The sequence below is a fragment of the Amia ocellicauda genome, chromosome 8, assembly GCF_036373705.1.
Source record: "Amia ocellicauda isolate fAmiCal2 chromosome 8, fAmiCal2.hap1, whole genome shotgun sequence".
Classification (NCBI taxonomy): Eukaryota; Metazoa; Chordata; class Actinopteri; order Amiiformes; family Amiidae; genus Amia; species Amia ocellicauda.
Genome location: NC_089857.1, coordinates 26,713,605 through 26,735,934, shown reverse-complemented (window position 1 = coordinate 26,735,934; position 22,330 = coordinate 26,713,605). Strand labels below are relative to the sequence as shown.

At 40.4% G+C, this 22,330-nt stretch overlaps 2 protein-coding genes across 4 annotated transcripts; both read left to right on the top strand.

Annotated features, from left to right (window-relative positions):
- The first annotated feature begins 427 nt into the window (after positions 1-427).
- On the top strand, positions 428-6,740 carry ppp1r3b (protein phosphatase 1, regulatory subunit 3B). 2 transcript variants are annotated; one of them, XM_066710858.1, is made up of 2 exons: positions 428-620; positions 3,038-6,740. In XM_066710858.1, exons 1-2 carry the CDS (start codon positions 598-600, stop codon positions 3,933-3,935), a joined length of 921 nt encoding a protein of 306 aa, XP_066566955.1. In that variant the 5' UTR covers positions 428-597; the 3' UTR covers positions 3,936-6,740. The 2 variants fall into 2 exon arrangements, with proteins under 2 accessions (XP_066566955.1, XP_066566954.1); XM_066710857.1 differs by lacking the exon at positions 428-620 and adding an exon at positions 678-1,225.
- An 8,911-nt stretch (positions 6,741-15,651) lies between these two features.
- On the top strand, positions 15,652-22,330 carry eri1 (exoribonuclease 1). 2 transcript variants are annotated; one of them, XM_066710856.1, is made up of 7 exons: positions 15,652-16,052; positions 16,702-16,880; positions 17,427-17,646; positions 18,219-18,302; positions 18,883-18,992; positions 19,225-19,264; positions 20,241-22,330. In XM_066710856.1, the coding sequence occupies exons 1-7, from the start codon at positions 15,963-15,965 to the stop codon at positions 20,481-20,483; spliced, it is 966 nt and encodes a 321-aa protein (XP_066566953.1). In that variant the 5' UTR covers positions 15,652-15,962; the 3' UTR covers positions 20,484-22,330. The 2 variants fall into 2 exon arrangements, with proteins under 2 accessions (XP_066566953.1, XP_066566952.1); XM_066710855.1 differs by having other exon boundaries at positions 19,225-19,339.

The following is a 22,330-nucleotide window of genomic DNA, read 5'->3' as shown; positions in this document are numbered from 1 at the left end:
GGTTACAAGTTAAAACACTATGGGGTATACAAAATATGGAACCACATTAAAGGACATACAAAGAAGTGTATGCACTTGCCAGCTTCGCCTTGCTAACACGAACTGATGCAGCTTCATATATTGAACCCACTTTTCTTTCTGTTTGTAATACTGCTGTACGATATGTATGCACGCATGCATGCATGCATGGTTGCTCAGCTCATAATGAAGAAAACCTGTGCAAACACACGGAGCAGACTTGACTCCAGGCCGCACTTTGACTCCTGTGAGTGCAGTATTGATCTCGGGGTTTGGACCGTCTGCAGCCCGGGCATTATCACGTGATCATGCACTGATCACTGGCCGGGGGCGCGGCGCCCCATTGGCCGACCGCGAATCCGCCGCCAGGTGATTGGCTGTGGGAAAAGTTACACGTGAAAGCATTTTGTGGTACAAAGCCAGTTTGTGCTGAAGTAGCTCCAGTGTATCAATAGCCATGACCTGTCGATGGGCGTCGGGAAGGATGGTAGTAAAACTGGGGTGACACATGTTAGACTGAATACAATTAGACGGTGAAAACGCTACTTTAAAGCGATACAAGTGATTCTAGTCTTGCAAATGTTTCAAATGAATTGCACCAGGTAAGTCCTGTAGGAAGTTTTGCCGGTGTCATTGTCATTCACATGTGTGCTGTTGGAAGTTCTGCCGTGTCAGTTATTATTGCATGTGTACCGGTTTCCATGCATGCTTTTTTGGAAACCGGTTTCATACCAAATCATAAGACCAAGACATTTTGTTCTGCACTTAAATCTACCAAACCAACAGTGCTGCTGCGCTCCAGCTCAAAATCCACAGTGCACTTCTCCAAGTTTTGTCCGGCAATCAAAGCGAGGAGCAGAAATGGTGCCGCACGTCCTTGCACACGCAGCCGCGCTGCACTCCGCCACTTCGGGGCCTGGGAAACGGCAGCTGCAGTTTTGCTCTGCTGTAGTCAGGCGTTCAGCGCACACGGTGCAACTTTTCCATCAATGCCTCCGCGTACTTTTGCTGTTAAAAATGATGTTGCGTCCGGGGATGAATGGGGAGCTGGATTAATTTCCTTTTGCCTGACGGAAGGAGAACCATTGGCTCCGAAAGATGGTTTAACCTCTCGGTGAAACCAGGAAGAGACGCTGGCAGGGCTCGAACACATTGCGCACTTTTGCAATTGTATGCGTCTGTTCGCCATTTCAATGAACTCCTCCAGGTATTCTTTGAAACATGGTTTGTCATGTATGTAGGGGGTGGATGGGGGTGAGGGGGTGCTTTATGTTGGGCTGCATCTATTTGTGATGTAAAGCTTGCAGGACCACGGTACTGTATGCAGGGTGTATTGAGGCTGTCTATGCTGCCCGTATTGCAGCTGAAACTATGCTTTTTGAGATTGCAAACATGTATTTTCCAGACTTTATTTTATGCATTCTTCATACTCTCAAGTAACCTCCATCACGCAGATCGCCTAACCGCACCTCGGGCCAAATTGTAAGTGCGTTTATTTTGGTGAGGAATTTCACAATGCGTTTTTTAAACCAATTCTTCCGAAACTTAACAATGCATGCTTGATTTTCTTACTTTAAAGGTTGCGGGTTAGTTTACCGGTGCTTTGTATGTGTCTGTTGGCGACTGAACTCCGGCGTTTAAGTGCTTGTATTTAACATCAAACTACTGAGATTCAGTAATGCAAACCGTCGGCCACAGTGACCTTGTATTTCAATACTTTTACATCTCATTTAAAACTAATGGGCCGGTGATGCAACCTGTGTGGAAAGTTGGTGTACGTCGGCAGATGCAGATGACCGCAATGGCATTGGCAGGTCCCCGAAAATGTCGCCTGGCCCAGTTCATCAGTAGTAGCCAGTGTGTTTGATGGGTAGCACCCGGGCTTTACTTTCTTTTACTGCAAAAGGTACTGCTAAATATTAGCAGTTATTAAAATCCTTGGCATACTTTATACATATTAATGTTGCATCAACCCTAATAAAACGTATTGTTTGCATCGCCTACATTAAGAATTTAACAATTGAAACTTGCTTTCTCCACTGGTTTTCAGATTTTAATTATGCAAAGTGTTACAATATTGTAACTTGCATTCATGTAGAGGAATTGAAGTTTTATTTAAAGTCTTGCAGCTCTGTAAATGTAGGGATGTGGTTACCAGTGCTGAGGAAGGATTATATTCTGACCAAGTAAACAAGCTTTTGTGGGTCATTCATGTATATTATGCACCCATCTAAAAAAAAAAAAAAAAAAAGCTTTTAACTGTGCTGTAGGTAATGTTTAACATGCTTTAAATAACTGACCAGAGTTTGAAGGTGATGTAACTCAGAAGTTAGCTCAGTGCTCCACTTGGTTTCTTGGTCCTCCTCTTCAATTCGCACAGTTGTAAGCAAGAAGCCCGATTGTTCTAGAGGCAGGTGTGCTACGGCCATTGCCTAGGAATGCATTTGCCTTTTATATGATTTTGGTGTTAATGCAAAAGTGTTTGTCTTTTTTTATTAGGATGAATTATAACAAAACTAAGAACATGAGAAACAATTAAAATGCACTAGGGTGTGCTCAATTCTTTTGGAATGGCAGGTGTCACCGTGTGCTTAATCTGATCAAGATTCCTTATCCAATTTATCAGTTTTATTAAGCACTGTATTTTTATTTGCCTAACAATGCACACATTCAATAGGTCCCTTGCATAAAATATAATGAACAAGAAAATTTATACTATTGGTTAGGATGATCTGTTGGCAAAGGATGTTGATGATTGAAACTTGAGGCCTTGGGATTCTTTCCATGTTTCTTGTGCAGCCATTCAGCCTTGATTGCTTTTCTTGTCACTTGATATTTCTAGTTTTGTTTCCAGTGGAAGCTGGTATGCTAGGTTACCACTAAATTATTTATGAAGCATCAAGGTGGCTGTGGAAAGTTGCCATGATCCCTGAAATGTGTGTGTGTATATATAAAGCTGGTAAAGAATATGTATACATAATTTTCTGTTGCTAAATGTATTTTTTATGGTTTGTTTCAGTGTCCTAGGCTTTTTCCCTCACAAGTCTAGCATGCCCATAGAATTGGCCATGCCTCTGTACCTGGCGAGAGATGACTTCTGTTACAAGAGGGGGCCCAAGCTGGCCAAGCCTCTGCGGCCCTGCATTCACCAGAGCTCCAGCCAGAATGTCAAGCAGCAAGAGGTCAGCAGTCGCTCAAGCGGGGTGTCCAGAGCCAAGAAACAAGTGTCCTTCGCTGACCACAAGGGGTTCTCTCTCACCGTGGTCAAGATCTTCTCTGAGTTTGAAGACCCCATTGACATCCCTCTCAACATACAGGAGCTCATCGACACAGTGGTGAACATGTCCTTAGAGCAGGACCGCCTACTCTTGGACTTTGCCCAGCCCTCTGCAGACTACTTGGCCTTCCGCCAGCGGCTGGAGAGTGACCGTGTGTGCCTGGAGAACTGCATGCTGAGAGACAAAGCCCTGGTGGGCACAGTGAAGGTGAAGAACCTGTCCTTTGAGAAGTCCGTCAAAGTTCGCATCACTTTCGACACCTGGAAGAGCTTCAAGGATGTGGAGTGTCAATATGTGAAGGACACTTACACGGGCTCCGACCGGGACACCTTCTCCTTCGAGATCGGCCTGCCCAGCAAAATCCCCCCTCATGAACGTATTGAGTTTGCCATCTCCTACGAATGCAATGGCCTGACCTTCTGGGACAGCAATCGGGGCCAAAATTACAAGGTGGTCAGATCAGTGCTAAAAAACACGTGTCAGAATGACATCAACGGAGACCATCACCAGCGAAACCAACAAGCGTTTGAGGAACTGGGGATTCATTTCGACCAGTATGGCAGCCCCAGGTGCTCGTATGGAATCTTCCCAGAATGGCCGAGTTACGCTGCTTACGAAAAAATTGGGCCTTACTATTAACCTTGTCGTCGTTGAATGTTGATCCAGGTTTGAGTAGGTAGTCTAATGTTGCCATTGTCTGTGATTATGTTTAAAATGGAGAACCTGTGCAAAGAGCTCTGAAGAGTGGTGAGGTAACATTCACTGTAGGGACCTCTGACAAGATGAATAGTACAATGAGACTGAAAGTTGTGTGTGAATTGAAAAGTTGGGAGATGGACACTCTTTGAATTCAATCTGAAGAGAATGATCCTTGTGGATTCCAGTTTCATTGTAAAAAGAGAACCTTCAACCTTTTTCAATTTATTCGGTGCAATACTCTATGCTTCCTGTAATCTATTAAGGGAACATTTTTGAAGCCAGTATTTATTGTTGTGACGGGGGACATGAGACTTGACACTCGGGATTATATGCAAATGTATAAATAACGGCTTCTGACTTTATCTTTTGCTGCTATTGTTTATGAAAGCGTGCAAGCTAGCTATTCAGCGACTGCGGATGGGGAGCACACGACATTCAGAAGGAAGAAAGATGCAGCCAATGGACTATCACACTTGTCTGCTGTAGCATTATGCAATACTTTTTCTTCAAGCCCAGTGGGCGTACAATTAAGATTCACTACTCGGGGAAAAGGTAAAAAAAAATGGTTAGGCTTGTTTTGATTTATTTATAGGTCTTTTCAGTGTATATAGCTGTACCATTTACCTTCTGCTCAAAAATAGTTTCACTTAAACTATGGTACATTCTCCTGAAAGATCTTGCTTTTTGCACTCAAAGGAAGATTCTTTTTTTTTTTAATTGACAGAGACCATTTTGTAACCAGGATGGGAAATTGCAATATTCTGCTGGAAGAGTGAAATATGGAGTGGAGAGGGGTGGTTCTTGTCTAGATAGTATGGTTTCTGCAGTGCAGGAATTATCACTTGTCCCATTAAAATAGCCATATTTCCTTTGCCTAGCTAGAAAAAAGGGACTTGCCATCACTGCTGAAGCATGAAGTTGTTCAAATTTTGTTTTGAATGAATTTTTTGCATATACTTGGCTATTACATTTTTAATTATTTTTCCATGTAATATGTCTGATCTCGTGTTCGTTCAGTAGGGCCAGAAATATTATCTCCGTACACAAGGCTTTTTTTCCTCGGTTAGCTCAATGCATGTAGCTCAAATCTAGAATTTAGTGTTTCTCCCCCCCCAATTCCTTTTGAGATGTAAATCCTTGTGAACATTGTTAATTAATACATTTTAACATTAATCCCTCATCTGAGAGCTCCCTCTGTAATTTATTTTTTTAAAGAGAAAACAAATTATATTAATACAATCGTCCCATTAAAATCCCTTTCCATGTTTCAAAAGGTTTTTATGAACAAAGGAATCAATATCTAGATTTTGTTCTTGGCATTTTTGTCATGGTGTTTGAGACTCTTATTAAAGTAAATGCCCTCTGTTCACCTATGATGTGGTGGAAATGCACAGTGGTCTGTGGCTTTCAGATGAGCTGAAACAACATCAGTCCTGTGTTAAGAGTTCTAGACCTGCACATTAAGAAATCCGATGTGCACATTTTTATGGCTACATTGTACGCTGCAGTTTTCCCTTTGCAAAACCTACAAAATGAGAAGGTCTTGTACATTTGTAACTGGAGAGTTTGCCCTTTTTGCAACGTTGAAACAAGTGTTATTTTAAAAGGTAAATATACTAAAGAGCATGAGTTGAGCAGAGTGCATGTGGCACAACCCTTTTGTGGAAAGATGGTTATATATATTTTTTTTTAAAGAAGAATGGTTGGTTAAAAAAATAAATGTATGAAACTTTTTAAATTGTTAATATTCAGCAAACTAAAAGGGTAGCGACACTGTTTTGTATGTTTTAATAGCATTATTTGCTGATCAGAATGCATTTTCAGAGTGACCGTTCTATGGTGTTTTACTAGGTTTATGCTAATATGTAAGGGGGTTACATTTAAGGGAAAACCATTTTATCACTAACTTTTTTTTTCCTTTTTCCTCTAGTTTTCTTATCTTAGGGCTGGAATGTAATAAACATTTTGTCCTCCCACCCAAAAAAAAAATCAAAAGATATGTCTGCCGTAATATGCCATTTTGAAGTCTAAATGATTAAAAAGCATCGGGAACATATAGAACTGTCTGGTGTTTGTTCTTCCATTGGCAATCGGAATGTTAAAATGAGAGAAAATGTTGACCTAGTTCCTGCACTTTAAACTAGATATAACAACACTATTTCACATAGAAAGAATGGGTGAAGTCTGAGTACTAACCACTATAAAAGGGAGATATCTATGTGAATAATGTGAAGTAGTTTTGTGTTTCGGTCTTTGTTCCTCTTGGAAATGCAGTTAATTTTACTTTTATCATGTTTCGTGTTTTGAGGATGTTTCACATGTAAGTGTGCACTGTAGTACTAATTCACAAAACTAGACTCACTCATTAGATGCTATTACACGCCAGCTCATTCAGTAATGGTAGGGGAAGTGGTGTGTGTGTGCATGCACAGTTCATTGGAAGCTCTTCATTTAAAAATAAAACGATACAAAATTTGTAATGGTTTCATAGACATTTCCTAGAACTTCTGTTATGATGTACTGAAATTTAGTTTGCTTGTTATGCTAAAAAGTGCCTTGTACTATAAGCTTTGATCAAAAGGATCCCTTGGTACATTTGTGTATGGGGGGCGGGGGGGGGGCACTTTTAATTAAAATGAGGTAAGAATTCATCACTTTTTTTGAGGAGACAATGGAATATTTTATGTAAAAAAAAAATAAGGAAAAGATTAATAAAGGTTTTGTAAATAAAGTGTTTTATTTTTACGGTTGTTAGCGGTCATTTATTCCTTCACAAACTTATGTTCCCTTTAATGTCTCTGGCTGACCAAACCCATGGATTGTGTAACAGTGACCCTTGACCTGTAAACCCATGTCACTTTAGCAGTGTTCTCTGTGCTGAATGCTTTCATTGCTGGATCAGGTGTTCTGCCATGTAGTAGCTGTTTCTGATTTAAATGGAGTCCTTGTCAAAGCAAATCTGGCCTCCCAAATTGACTCTTCTGCTTTTGGATTATCTGGATCACATAATGTCTCCATCACCAAACCATTTCTCATGAAGTAATTGTCTTCATAAGTAGAATAACCAAATTGCTAGGAACAATCTATAGCCATGTTATGCAAGATGATGCTACAAAGTCACAAACTTTACTCCAGTAATTCTGTTCAACAGGTTCGCGACTCCTGTAGGACAGCAGGGCCTTCAAGTTTTGTATTGCTCATTTTAACTCCGTCTAATGTTGGCTAGCTTTTCCCAGTTCTTAAATGTTTGGTTAAATGAGTGCCACAGGTTGAGCTTTGGTCCTCCAAGACTGAAATTGTGTCTCTGAGTGACAGAGATGAAGTACTTGTTGCTTTTATTGACAGTAGATTGTTCATTGATTGCAATGAAGGAGATTGTGAAGTATTGAAGGGGCTGAGAGAGACTGAGAGACTGCCCGTTTAAAAAAAATGATGCATGAGTTTTGTGGAGATGTGTAATGATCGGTTTCTCTTTTGCTTCAGCAGTGTTCTCCCTGCCTGAAGCGTAAATCGGAGTTGAGTCCATGAACTTTGTTCTCGCATCTCGTACCTTTTTAACGATCAATGCCAATCTGGCTCCTCTCCAGTCACCCTGCGGCAGACAGCAGTACAGTTTGGAGGCTCTGTTCAATTGTAAAGCATTTCAGAGAACCTTATATTACTTCTTTGTGACAGTTTTCACAAGTTATTAAATTGTACAGGTTCTTGCTTGCTCACTTCACTGGCATGTGGTTGCTAATTTCAATTAGTATTTCTAAAACTCAACTGGTTTCACTGACCCAGATTAACACTAGTCTAGGACTACCCTGTTATTTCTATACCCTTCTAAACTGGACCAAACACACAATTGAACTGCACATTCAAATATGAACTCAGAATTGCAAAGCAACACTTAAAAATCTGTTGGTCTATCTACCATCTGAGGCATTAGAGAATTATCCAGGATAAAGCTACATTTGGGAGATTAAGTTATTTGTGGTATATTCATTGGAGGAATAGAAGCTGAAATTGCAGTTCAGCCAGTTTGTGATCCTAATGGATAGCTTTAACCTCACACCATTAGAACAGGGTAAAATCCACAATGTCTGTGATCCTCAGTGAACATTTCCATAGTCGGGAAGGAGGAAATAGCAGTAGATTGTGCTAATTTACTTTATCTTTAGAATTTGCAATTTTCTACAGGTGCTGCATGAAATGCAACTTGGTTACCTTTGTAGTTTGTACTCGGCCACTCCTGCTGCCTAACATTTCCCTAATGGCTGTTTACCTTCAGTTAAAGGAGGTCATTATTATCATTGTTGGCTTCTAGCCTCACTTTAGAAACAATCATTGCTTCTTTGTTGCATTTACTGTAAGTAGAAAAAAAAATGTATAGATGCCATCTGTTGACACTACTATAATTTTGTTTTTAAATAAAATGATCAGTGGTAAAACTATCCACCACCCAGTTTATATGAGCTAATCCTTCTTCCTCCACCCCCCCTTGTTAGAGGTGTTGTAAACGGATATCTTTTGAACCTTTAGCATGCCTGTCAACAAGCAGATTAAAATATTGTACCAACGTTACAGGAAGTCTAAAAGGTTGTTAATTGGATAATGAAGTTGCATTTGGCTTTTGAAATGCTTCTACTGCTCAGGAATTTAAGTGTGAAAGACTGTAGATATGATAGGGTATGGGGGGTCCTGTAGACAGGCACACTGTTAAGGTAATTTCAGCTTTTTACTCACTTCTGTTTGTGCCCCCTGAGCATCAAACTGGGGATTACATACAACTTCAAAACAAAAACAAAAAGGTTAATAACAGACAGTGAGGTCACTTTTCTTGGCAAAAGCAGCTTAGTCGGTTACTGAAATTTGAACCCTAACCAGTAACATTGTTTAATAATTTCCAGTACAGTTTTGTTCTTAAATGTTTGTCTCAAAGCCAAAACTCATTGGTTGACCTATATGCAGTTATCGTATTTTAATTACAAGACATCAAAGGTGATTGTTATGGGCTGTCTATATATGGTTCAACCGAAAACAGCCTTGTGTTCAAAAGTATTTCATATATCAGAGTTAGTTAGCTCGAGATATGTGATTTATAAAGCATATTTATACCCTTCTGAAAGGCACAATCTTTTTCTAATTTCTTATTTAGTATTTTCCCCCTGATTATCCTGAGGCCCATTCGTTCTAAAGATGAAAATGCAAACGGCAGGATGTAGAAATTGAATGTGGCAAAGAACATGATTCAACAAAGTAATAATTACACAACTGACCAAGAGGCACTCCTTTAAGCCAGGCAGCCCACTGGCTGGTAAACAATTTTAAATGTAGGGTGCGAAACCAGAAGAAACCGATTCCGTAAATGAGCAGGAAATTAAAAGATTGCGTGATTTTATCAGCAGTGTTATAGAAAGTCTTACTTCTCATATGAGTCAGGGCTCTGTCATTGTGCTTTGTGTAGACTGAAAAATAAGGTGCTACAACAGCGATGCCCAGACTTAATTATATAGTGACACGGCACTAATGGAATCGATCATGAGAAGACCATCCCATTCAGTTTAACCCAACAAATTAGAAGTACCCACCTCCTAATGTTCATGCCTTTGCTTCCCCACCTGTCATAACCATTTATTCACATCTCACATGAAATGTTGAACTTATGTAAAGGTTTCACAGGCAAAGTGGTAAGTCGCTTAACACTAAGAAATCAGTCATAAACTTGACTGCATTATCCTCAGGGCACTTTACCACTGGACAGGGTTTTAAGACTGAATGACAACAATTTCTCAACACTAGTCTATGTTGTGCAGTTTAACAGTCACGCCAGTCATCAAAACATGTTTCTCAAGCCATCCCATAAAAGAAATTGAGCAACAACAATAACAAAAGAGTCATCTTTCTGCAACAATTGGTTGGCACTGAAAGGTGATCTATGTATATTGTTGGGTGTAGAGGTTGCAAAGTGTGCATACTTACCCAGTTACCTATGTAACTTTTTTGCACAACAATTCTACTCTCTGAGAGTCATTCTTGACTCATGACAGGTTCATTCTGTTAGTCATAAATCAATCCACTGCCACGTATCTCCCATCAGGTCTCTAAAATTGTTGGCATATAAATCACTACGTGCTGTTTGCACCATATAACCCTCTTGTTTCTTGAACATTTAAATTCTATGTGTTTTTGTCAAGGTGAGTTTCCCTGAATGAAAGTATCAGTCAAATAATATTCAATAAAATGTTCATCAAGTCACACAAAGACAATTATACAAAGGAAATGTATTAACACATACACCGATCTGCCATAACATTATGATCACCTGCCTAATATTGTGTAGGTCCACCTTTTGCCACCAAAACAACCCTGACCCGTCGAGGCATGGACTCCACTAGACCTCTGAAGGTGTGCTGTGGTATCTGGCACCAAGACGTTAGCAGCAGATCCTTTAAGTCCTGTAAGTTGCGAGGTGGGGCCTCCATGGATCGCACTTGTTTGTCCAGCACATCCCACAGATGCTCGATTGGATTGAGATCTGGGGAATTTGGAGGCCAAGTCAATACCTTGAACTTGTGATTCATCAGACCAGGCCACCTTCTTCCATTGCTCCGTGGTCCAGTTCTGATGCTCATGTGCCCATTGTAGGCGCTTTCGGAAGTGGACAGGGGTCAGCATGGGCACCCTGACTGGTCTGCGGCTACGCAGCCCCATACGCAACAAACTGCGATGCACTGTGTGTTCTGACACCTTTCTATCAGAACCAGCATTCACTTTTTCAGCAATTTGAGTTACAGTAGCTCGTCTGTTGGATCGGACCACACAGGCCAGCCTTCGCTCCCCACGTGCATCAATGAGCCTTGGCCGCCCATGACCCTGTCGCCGGTTCACCGCTTTTCCTTCCTTGGACTACTTTTCATACTTTTCAATAGCCCACAAGAGCTGCAGTTTTGGAGATGCTCTAGCCATCACAATTTGGCCCTTGTCAAAGTCGCTCAGATCCTTACGCTTGCCCATTTTTCCTGCTTCTAACACATCAACTTTGAGGACAAAATGTTCACTTGCTGCCTAATATATCCCACCCACTGACAGGTGCCATGATAATGTGATTATCAGTGTTATTCACTTCACCTGTCAGTGGTCATAATGTTATGGCTGATCGGTGTATATATATATATATATATATATATATATATATTAAAGGCACACAACAAGCTTGAGGGTAAAGTTTGTTTTGTTTGTTTCCTGCCCCCACCAGAATACAAAATTAAGTGTACTTCAACTTTTAGTAGCATTTCTGCCCATACAGCACTGTCACTGATAATTGGGACTTGCTCTGTGTTGTATATTTGGACGATTGTTTGGTTGGCATTGTCTGAGTGAGATTAGATTAGCTAAATAGATTGGATCAGGCTAGAGCTGAAAACTAGACATTAGAAAAGGAAAAGGAAAAGAGAAGTGAGAAAGCAGAAAGCAACCCACCCCCTAAGATCTCTTATTTAATTTTATAAACCTGAAATAAAACTGAATGACCAAAAGTAATAGGACAGGCCTCTCTTGGTAAAGGAGTGTATCAAGGGCTCATGTGCTTTGAAGAGGCTGGTTTTCTGTGAATGCTACCATGGCAGACTATTAGGTGTACTGCCAGTATGGAAGTGTTTGGTGAGGGTAGGGAGGCACACCACAATGGCACACTAAGAAAGGTTTAACTTTATATCTACGTTGTATTATTCTGTATGTTATACCACATATCTGTCCATGTACATCTATGGAACTTTTGAATATATTTTTGAACAGCAACATTTGTGGTAACAGTGGCAAACTGATTAATGGTCTCATTTTCTTTGGAAAGTCATACAGGTTATGAACAGTTCATTATTGACTTTTGTGTGTGTGTATAGGTTATTAACTGTGAAGTTGTTTCTGATGTACATTTCCAGAAATGCATTGTATTATTTTCATTTTGTCGCTACCCTCAGTAATACAATTTTATGTCTCTGCAATAGACTCGTTATGCTCTTTATGGCTGTATTCCAGAGAGAATCTTTTTTGTAATAGACAATCTCTATTACATTGCAGTGCATGTCATTTTATATTGGAGAAGGTCCCTATCAAAAAAGTTATTGCTGCTAATTTTAGGTTCAAAGGTGCACTCTCATTGCAGAAGTTGTGGTTTTTTGTTTATTTTTTAGTTCAGTGCTTTAGTTGTTGTTACATATTTCTGTAGCTCAGCTGAAAGCTAGACATCTGTAGGAAGGAGCTCTACATCCGGTCCTAGAGTTAGACATCACAATTCAGAGAAGATACAATGCAAATAGTGCAAGAAAGTTATGACAGAAGGGAAACACCTGATTTTGATGATTGCACGTCCATAAGGATTAGCAATATAATTTAATTAAAGTGTTTATTTTATTTTTGTACATTTTTGAAAGACAATATACTGCTAAGGTGTACCAAAACTTCTCATTTTAAACTTGGTAATTGATAGGCAAAAGGTGGATCAGCAGATTAAAATGCTTCTCTGGATGGGAGATTCCTGAGAAATAAATCTCAGTGTGAGATTAACTTTTGTTCTGACAAAAGGAAGAGAAAGGTAAATTTAAATTGACCTAGATTTTGGATCAAGACGGCAAGAGGAAATGATCTAAATGACTTTGAAAGAGAGGTCATTATTGGGGCACGAATGGCAGCAGCTTAAGCCACAAAGACTCCGCTCACCTGATTCAATAAAATGAAGCTTTTATAATACAAGAGTTCTGTCTAAATGCCGAATAAGTGAGAGTGCGGCTACAAAATCTAATTTTCTTTATATATTGCTCACGTGTTGAATTGTAGTTTTAGAAATGGACAGGATGGCATTTAGGAATAAGAGGTTTGTGCATTAATTCTGTTGCTTTGTTGCATTCATGTGGCTTTGTTAGAAGCTGTTGTCAGATCAAGAATCGCACTGCAGATACGGAGCTTTCCTGGATGTAGAAAGCGTGAGAAAAAATCGCTATTATCGTTTTGTGTGTCTTCTCGTATGTATATACACTCACCTAAAGGATTATTAGGAACACCTGTTCAATTTCTCATTAATGAAATTATCTAACCAACCAATCACATGGCAGTTGCTTCAATGCATTTAGGGGTGTGGTCCTGGTCAAGACAATCTCCTGAACTGCAAACTGAATGTCTGAATGGGAAAGAAAGGTGATTTAAGCAATTTTGAGCGTGGCATGGTTGTTGGTGCCAGACGGGCCGGTCTGAGTATTTCACAATCTGCTCAGTTAGTGGGATTTTCACGCACAACCATTTCTAGGGTTTACAAAGAATGGTGTGAAAAGGGAAAAACATCCAGTATGTGGCAGTCCTGTGGGCGAAAATGCCTTGTTGATGCTAGAGGTCAGAGGAGAATGGGCCGACTGATTCAAGCTGATAGAAGAGCAACTTTGACTGAAATAACCACTCGTTACAACTGAGGTATGCAGCAAAGCATTTGTGAAGCCACAACACGTACAACCTTGAGGCGGATGGGCTACAACAGCAGAAGACCCCACCGGTTACCACTCATCTCCACTACAAATAGGAAAAAGAGGCTACAATTTGCACAAGCTCACCAAAATTGGACAGTTGAAGACTGGAAAAATGTTGCCTGGTCTGATGAGTCTCGATTTCTGTTGAGACATTCAGATGGTAGAGTCAGAATTTGGCATAAACAGAATGAGAACATGGATCCATCATGCCTTGTTACCACTGTGCAGGCTGGTGGTGGTGGTGTAATGGTGTGGGGGATGTTTTCTTGGCACACTTTAGGCCCCTTAGTGCCAATTGGGCATCGTTTAAATGCCACGGCCTACCTGAGCATTGTTTCTGACCATGTCCATCCCTTTATGACCACCATGTACCCATCCTCTGATGGCTACTTCCAGCAGGATAATGCACCATGTCACAAAGGTCGAATCATTTCAAATTGGTTTCTTGAACATGACAATGAGTTCACTGTACTAAACTGGCCCCCACAGTCACCAGATCTCAACCCAATAGAGCATCTTTGGGATGTGGTGGAACGGGAGCTTCGTGCCCTGGATGTGCATCCCACAAATCTCCATCAACTGCAAGATGCTATCCTATCAATATGGGCCAACATTTCTAAAGAATGCTTTCAGCACCTTGTTGAATCAATGCCACGTAGAATTAAGGCAGTTCTGAAGGCGAAAGGGGGTCAAACACAGTATTAGTATGGTGTTCCTGATAATCCTTTAGGTGAGTGTGTATATGTGTATACCAGGCCAGGCAACATTTTTCCAGTCTTCAACTGTCCAATTTTGGTGAGCTTGTGCAAATTGTAGCCTCTTTTTCCTATTTCCTAGTGTTACCCGGTGGGGTCTTCTGCTGTTGTAGCCCATCCACCTCAAGGTTGTACGTGTTGTGGCTTCACAAATGCTTTGCTGCATACCTCGGTTGTAACGAGTGGTTATTTCAGTCAAAGTTGCTCTTCTATCAGCTTGAATCAGTCGGCCCATTCTCCTCTGACCTCTAGCATCAACAAGGCATTTTCGCCCACAGGACTGCCGCATACTGGATGTTTTTCCCTTTTCACACCATTCTTTGTAAACCCTAGAAATGGTTGTGCGTGAAAATCCCACTAACTGAGCAGATTGTGAAATACTCAGACCGGCCCGTCTGGCACCAACAACCATGCCACGCTCAAAATTGCTTAAATCACCTTTCTTTCCCATTCAGACATTCAGTTTGGAGTTCAGGAGATTGTCTTGACCAGGACCACACCCCTAAATGCATTGAAGCAACTGCCATGTGATTGGTTGGTTAGATAATTGCATTAATGAGAAATTGAACAGGTGTTCCTAATAATCCTTTAGGTGAGTATATATATATATATATATATATATATATATATATATATATATATATATATATATGACTCTGAAATTGTTTTGATAACCAAAATGGCCTGATGTATGATATTACTATTAAGCGGGCAAGCCCAGCCTATTAATGAACACATTAATTAATAATGTGTCAAATCAAATCAACCACTACCTTGTGTTCACAAAAGTGAGATCCAGTTTCAGTTTGAACTAAGACGCTTTAAGTATTTCTGCAAAGGGGACGTTTGCTTAATTGTGTGTCTTGAATGTACTCACTATGAATGTGTTTAACAAGTAATAATATATGTAAACACATCAGTAAGTTAAGTTGGAACACGTGTGTCGTCGAGCAACTGGAAACTGATATGGATTAGTATTATTTGTACTTTTTAAATAATTGACTGAAGTCAGAAAGTAGTGTATTTTTTTATTTTTGTTATTTACTGTGCTGACCTCGTCAAATTGACGTATCCGATATTTACTAGTATTAGCTACTATAACGTGAATGAAATACCATTCTGCATTTCTATGTATCCGTTCAGATGCCTTATGTTTTTAGATCTTGTTGTTGTTGTTTGAAGTTCATTTGTGGACATATAAAGAAAGAACTGCAGTAGTAGTAGTAATAAAAGCAGCTTTGCTCAGGGAGAAATGCGATTGCAGGTCTTCACAGTTTCTCTGTCCCCTTCATTTTCGATGTAACTGCTCTTCCACGCCGCCAGGGGCTCTAGAGACGCCGCCGCCGCCGCTGTGTCTCAAGCGCGACCCGGAAATACATTGCATGAACCGGGAGTAGCGGCCGGATGTTGTCATCGCTGGAGGAAGAAGAGCTCATTTTGAAATGTTATAGATTTATTTTAAACGCATACGGGTGTGACTTTTGCTTCAGCAACGGAAATAAAGAGATTAGATGCCAACATAATGCTCAGTTTGTCTGCAATATAATATAATTTTAGTATTTTTTTTATTGATCCCCAAGTTTAAATTGAATATATCAGATTGCAGGGGACTGTGGAAGCACCAGCTGGTAATATAGCGGGAACGTGTCTGCTGAGGATAATAGCTGTGTACTCTGTGATAATTTAGACATCGGAGCTGATCCATTTTACCCAACATGATAATGCAGGACCAGAAGGAGAATATAAAAACGCAAATTGAAAACAAGCTGCAGTTTACTACTCCAGAGATGCGAGACAATGTTGAAGTAAGTGCACTAAAACATACTTATTGCTTACTAGCACTTTCAGTAAGCACAAAATAATGTTTGGCACAAAACATTACATTTGTAGAATATGAAATTATTTCTGCTTAATATTTGTATTAAAACTTCATTATGTTTTTGTTCAGAGCTCAATTATTGCTTATATATATATATATATATATATATATATATATATATATATATATACTGTAGGTCAGGTTTTTCAGTATCAGTCATCAGTAATGTAAATTTGATGTCAGCCATTCCATTGCCACAGTGTTTTGATATGAACGTATGTCAATAGTACAGAATAAAAAGTGAGATAATTTCTGCTTTTATAATATTGAAATATCTGCAAAAGATCGTTATATATATGAGAAGTCATGGCGGAGAAAGCTCTGTTTGTGGGAACTAGCATTGCACACACTGTTCAGACGGTTTTCTCACAGGGGTGTACAATCACATCGACTTTAAAGATTGAAACTTAGAACTGCAGAACAACTGTGAATGTTTGTATTGATTCATTACATGATCAGTGTTGTTGGCAGAAAGGGGGAAACTGATTTGTGTGGCAAGAGGAGCAGATAAACCCTGAGGTGTAGTGCTCAAGTGATCAGGAACAATTCCCAAAGCTGCTTTTGTGTGTTTTCAGAGCAAGTCCTGCTGTAGACCAGATGGCGCTGCAGAAGAGGCTGCTGACTGCAGCGTCCCCAGTAAAAGTGATTTCAGCGACCCTGTGTACAAGGAGATTGCCGTCGCCAATGGCCACATCAACAGGATGAACAAGGATGAACTCCGCACCAAGCTGGCAGAGTTAAAACTAGAAACCAGGTGAGTTGAAGGCTTTTGCGTACATGTATGCACAAGAGATGGTGCGAGGCTGTTCATTGCATCTGTCATTAAGGCTGCGGTCTCACTGATGTCACTCATAAACTAAAAAGTCTCTCCAAACCTTTACACACAGAAAGCCCCTGTAATTCTTATTAATGTAAATTAATAAATTCTTAATTTTAAAGGTTGCTCTGAGGAGAAATACAGACATTAAACATTCCGATATTAATTTCCTTATTTGTAGGGGCAAATGTGCACAATATAGTAATAAAATGTGGATTTCAGGCCATTGCTTTAGTATGGTGATTTTGTGCTCATGCAGAGATTTCCAGTGTATTTTTATATGATCTGCTTCATTTTCTTCCTGCTCCTCTACCTTCCTACACTGTGTCCGTTTAAATGGAGAATTATGGATAACCATAGTAACCCAGTATTTACCATTACACTGCTCACACAACCAACCCACTGGCTTGTTCCCCATAGTCAGGGCAGTGATTACCACTCCCTGTGAGACGCTCATGTTTTCCCTTGGCTGGCATAATGCAGGGGTGTCAAAGATGTGCTAAAGAAGAGGCTGAAAAGCTACTACAAGAAGCAGAAGCTGATGCAGTCTGTGGTGGCGGAGAACAACAGCACAGACACGTACTACGACTACATCTGTGTGGTGGATTTCGAAGCCACCTGTGAGGAGAGCAATCCACCCGATTATCTCCACGAGATCATCGAATTCCCCATGGTCCTCATCAACACACGAACCCTGGAGATGGTGAGTGAAATGCCTGTTATATCCTCCCATAGTTCAGTACATGGTTTTCTAAGCTGCAGGTTACTGCTTTATTTTCAATGGTACACTAAATCAATGTATGTGCTGTAAATGTCATCAATATTCATTTAAAGCCTCTTTCACACACTGATGCACTAATCTCCTTACATGCTCATTTTCCCCCTTACATTGTTCCACATGGGGGACGAGGGATAAAGACAGCTAATATATATGTGTTATCTAGCCTTGGTCTGCATTCAATTCCACACTCCCCTGCAATCTGATATAAAACATTAATGTAACTGCTAAGGTAGATTGCCTGAATTAGCATTGAAAGGAGAGCTGCTGTCTCGCATGGTTTATAATATGTCACTTGCAAAGTGGATCAGGATCATACAGACCTTGGCTAATGTTAAAATAAATATGTGTAATACTGTCCTTCAGAAGATTGAAATCTCCTATTTTTTCTGAAGGTTGGTCTTATTGGTAAAACTAATACAATAATGTATTGAACGAAGCTTTATGGCACCTGCACCTGATGAAATTAAGTCAATTCATTGTTTTTCTCTCTATAGGAAGATACATTTCAAGCATATGTAAAACCAGAAATTCATCCAGATCTTTCAGACTTCTGTGTCCAGCTAACAGGGATCACACAGGTATATATTTTCTCCTTTTTTATTACTATGATTATTTATTTATTAGCAGACACTCTTATCTAGGGTGACTTACAGTGTACAAAGCATCACAAAGTGCAGTGCTGCAAGCAGTACAAAATACAATAACCATAAATCCTAGTACAATGAGCTAACAAGTGCAGACATAATACAGTTAAGTCCTAGGTATGTGCTAAAGGCAGGGGTAGGCTTTGGAGATGTTACAGTAATTCGAAAGAAGTGCCAACAATATATAATTAAACAGGATCATGAGAGTGCATAAGAGCAACAGTGCTGAGCAGACCAGGAGATTAGGCTGCTGTATTACAGGTACAGTCTTGAGTAATCGCTGAAAGATGGTCAGGGACTGTGTAGTCCTGACCTCTGTGGTACGGTCATTCCACCATGTAGGGGTGAGGGTGGAAAAGGAGGAGCACAGGAGGAAGGGGAGCACAGAGGGGTTACAGTGAGCCTTCTGGCATACTGTTGAAAAAGTTAAAGCATAACTGGCTCATTATTTATTCTTATTTGAACCCCTTTGTGGGAAAATAAACTCATGAACATGACCTTTGCCTTTTTTAAGGAAACCGTGGACAAAGCTGACACCTTCCCTGATGTTCTTCAGAAGGTTGTGGTCTGGCTTCAGGAGAGAGAACTGGGAACAAAATACAAATACGCAGTCTTGACCGATGGGTATGTTCAGGTCTTCAAAGCTGCCACATTATTTTTGTCTCTGCGGACCTTGCGTAAACAAGTGGTAAAATGTATATTTGTTTATTCCACAGCCTTTCTGTTTCGTTAATTGTGGTAAGGGTCACAATTAGAACTTCCTATCACCACAGCATAGAGGGAAAGCACATAGACAGGAATATTTGTATGTCTCGGTTTTATTTTGTAATGTATATTCTGTATTTATTTTTTTCAGATCCTGGGATATGAGTAAATTCTTAAATATTCAGTGCCGGGTAAGTCAGATCAGATATCCTCAATTTGCCAAGAAATGGATCAACATCCGCAAATCCTATGGGAACTTTTACAAGGTGAGCACAGTACTATCCAGTACGTTTTGGGTATTTTTAACATCTGTTTCACAATTTGATGTTTGGTGATTGAAGTCATTTATTTATATCCTCACTCCTACTGCTCACAAAAACATTTCAAATGATGCAGAATAGATCAGAGAAAGGTTTGTCAATGTCCAGAGATGCTTTGTAATGAACTGACACAATGTTAATGTTAATGAAGGTACCGTTTCATCACTTGTTCACTGTCAGATGTCAGAGGGGGAGAAATGGCTGTTTATTCTGTTGCTGGGATGACATAGAAAGTATTTCTCAAACAATTATTTTAACAGACTGAGAGCACCACCTTCTGTTCCCATCTCTAATAACTATATTTTACATCCCATTTATAAAGCAGCTATGATATATTTTTTTTAAGTCATTCTTCTTTTGTACATTTTAATACTCAAAATACACACACTAATTTAAAAACTTTTAATGCAAACTCATTCTAGTTTGAGACCACATCTTTGTGAATGGAAGTCATTCTGATCGTGTTTTCTGGGAGGGGTTTTGAAGGACACAGACTGATAATTGATCCTTATAACTGAAGAACAGCTGCACGGGTCTGTGTTGATTCATAAGCAACATGGGAGAAACTGGGTGAACCGATTCCCCTGGTAAGACGTGCTAAACACCAGGTTGTGAGAAGAATTCCGATATCCTCTCGCTATTTGAATCACCTTCCCTCATTTCTTCCCAATTTCATAAGTACGACCCACTTGCAGCTGTTCTTGATTATAACGGCCCTTCGTGTCTGTCAGTGTCGTTCCACACCCCGTCCTGAAACCCGTCCGAACTGTCGGCTCATTGCTGAGGGAGCGCTGCCACCTGCGGTCAGGTTCCTGGTGCTGAGCTCCACCTTGCTTCCTCTCCCCAGGTGCCCAGGACTCAGACTAAGCTGAGCAGCATGTTGGAGAAGCTGGGGATGAAGTATGAAGGCCGGCCTCATAGCGGCCTGGACGACTCCCGCAACATCGCCCGCATCGCCTTGCGCATGCTCCAGGACGGCTGCCAGCTGCGGGTCAACGAGCGCATGCACGCCGGCCAGCTCATGAGCGTGCCCAGCTCGACGCCTATGGAGGGAGCCCCAGCCCCGTGCCCGCCTCGCTACCGGAATTAACCTCCCAGAATGTCGGGGACTCGTCCAGAAAGCCTTACCTTGAGGACATTTTTGTGTTTTTTAATAGTGAGGATCCTTTCATGGCTTAATCTTGTATGGTTTTGCACTTTTCCACCTCCACAGCTGTTTTGCACAGCTTTTCAATGGTAGACCAGGGAGGGGTTTCTTCAGTCCCTGAATGCCACAGGGTCCCCTGGTTTTCGTTTGTCCTCATTGCATGAAATTCACTTTTTAATTGGAAAAGTCTGAGCCAATTGTTCTTTCCAGTTACCAGTGGGAAGGTGTGTCGAAAGCTCGCAGGAATCAGCCCCTGAGGGCTGGAATTGCCAAGAACAAGTTCAGTGTAGTGAAGGGTTCAGGGGGAATGAAAATCTTAATATCCTGCCTCACGAGGGTGATCCATGTGTGTGGCTGTATTTACACACATGCCTGCTCTGCAGATCGTAACTGGAAACAACAAGTGATGTTCAGAGAGGCTGGAAGAAAGTGTGTTCCTCCTTCCACACATCTGTGTCTGGCTAATAGTCTCCTTTTTAAATAGAGGATGAATACTCCGCTCTGGAGAATGTCAGTGTAGCTGGCTTTATTTCAACACTGTGAGACTAATGGGTAGCAGACTGAGCAGTTGAGCCTTATCACTATGCATCCTTTCTTCGCACTGTATCATTTTGCGGTACTGCCGTTCTGTGGACCACTGGAATACCACGTACCACAGGTCTTCATAAACTTGGTTATTAGACAGTGTTTACTTTCAATTTCATTAACTGCAAACATGGCAGTATATTATGATTATTAAAGAAAAAAAAACTGGGATATGGTCCATGTGAAGCTTATCAATTTCACATTTTAATGCTGCTCTACCTCTTTAGAGAACTCTCCATAAATCCTCAGAGCTATGCCTTAAAACAGTGCTCTTTACCAAACCAGTAACCCGATGTTCCTGTAAGCGAATATCACAGTCCAAGAACACGGTCCTGTATGTGTGTGTCGCTTCATTAAGAGAGTGTAACTGTTACTTTTCATTGTTCTTATTACGTTTATCTGGGGGCCGCGTCATCCGGGCTCCTGTATGTCTGATGTTACTTGTGGCCTGTGGAGCCACACTTCAGGAACACAGACTGAACAAAAATGCCCGCTTGGCATCATAGTAGTGATGGCATTGAACTTCAAACTTTTAAGTCTTGATGTGATCAATAAAAAGAAACCGGCCCCTTTCTTAAACAGCAGAAGCAACATGTGGTTCTATATAGTACTGTATTGTTTGGAATAAGTCTTTTAGATCCTGAATGCAATTGTGTACCACACTGTTTTTCTGTTGTGTATCTGTTAAGCTATTACTAAGACATTTTAACAAGCCTTCATTGTACAAGAAAGTGCTTCAGTATGTATCTCCATGGGAAAAAAAAAGTATTTTGCATTGCTGCTGACTTCAAAACTGAAAATAGCTGAGACAGTCTTAAGTAGCTTTGTGTTATTTATGGGTACTTTTCTAGGACTGAGAGAAACTACATTTTCAGCAGGAATGTTTTTATTTCCTAATTTGCATTTCTGACAAAACCTTTCCAATGTGTGAAATGCCAGTAGGAAAGTCAACAGCCTTTCAAACAGACTAACTGTCAGATTTCGGTAAAGTTATGAGTAGTGTTTTGAATAAGAATGTCCGTCCGACTTTATAAATTAATTTTGTTAGTTTTTGACTCTTCCCACTTCACTTCATAGGTTCTCCATAATCATTAACCTAACAAAATGAAAGACTCTGCTGCTGCTGCTGCTGCTGCTTTGTAATGTCCAGAGATATATGGGATTTTATTTTAGAGATTCATTAAATAAACATTTTAAAATGCTAA

Bases quoted from the DNA above. Each gene is read 5' to 3' on its own strand.
- ppp1r3b (XM_066710857.1), top strand. From the start codon at position 1,191: ATGCGTCTGTTCGCCATTTCAATGAACTCCTCCAG. The intron at 1,226-3,037 runs GTATTCTTTGAA...GGTTTGTTTCAG, and splicing joins ATTTCAATGAACTCCTCCAG to TGTCCTAGGCTTTTTCCCTC.
- eri1 (XM_066710855.1), top strand. From the start codon at position 15,963: ATGATAATGCAGGACCAGAAGGAGAATATAAAAACGCAAATTGAAAAC. The intron at 17,647-18,218 runs GTGAGTGAAATG...TTCTCTCTATAG, and splicing joins ACACACGAACCCTGGAGATG to GAAGATACATTTCAAGCATA. The intron at 18,993-19,224 runs GTATGTTCAGGT...TATTTTTTTCAG, and splicing joins TACGCAGTCTTGACCGATGG to ATCCTGGGATATGAGTAAAT.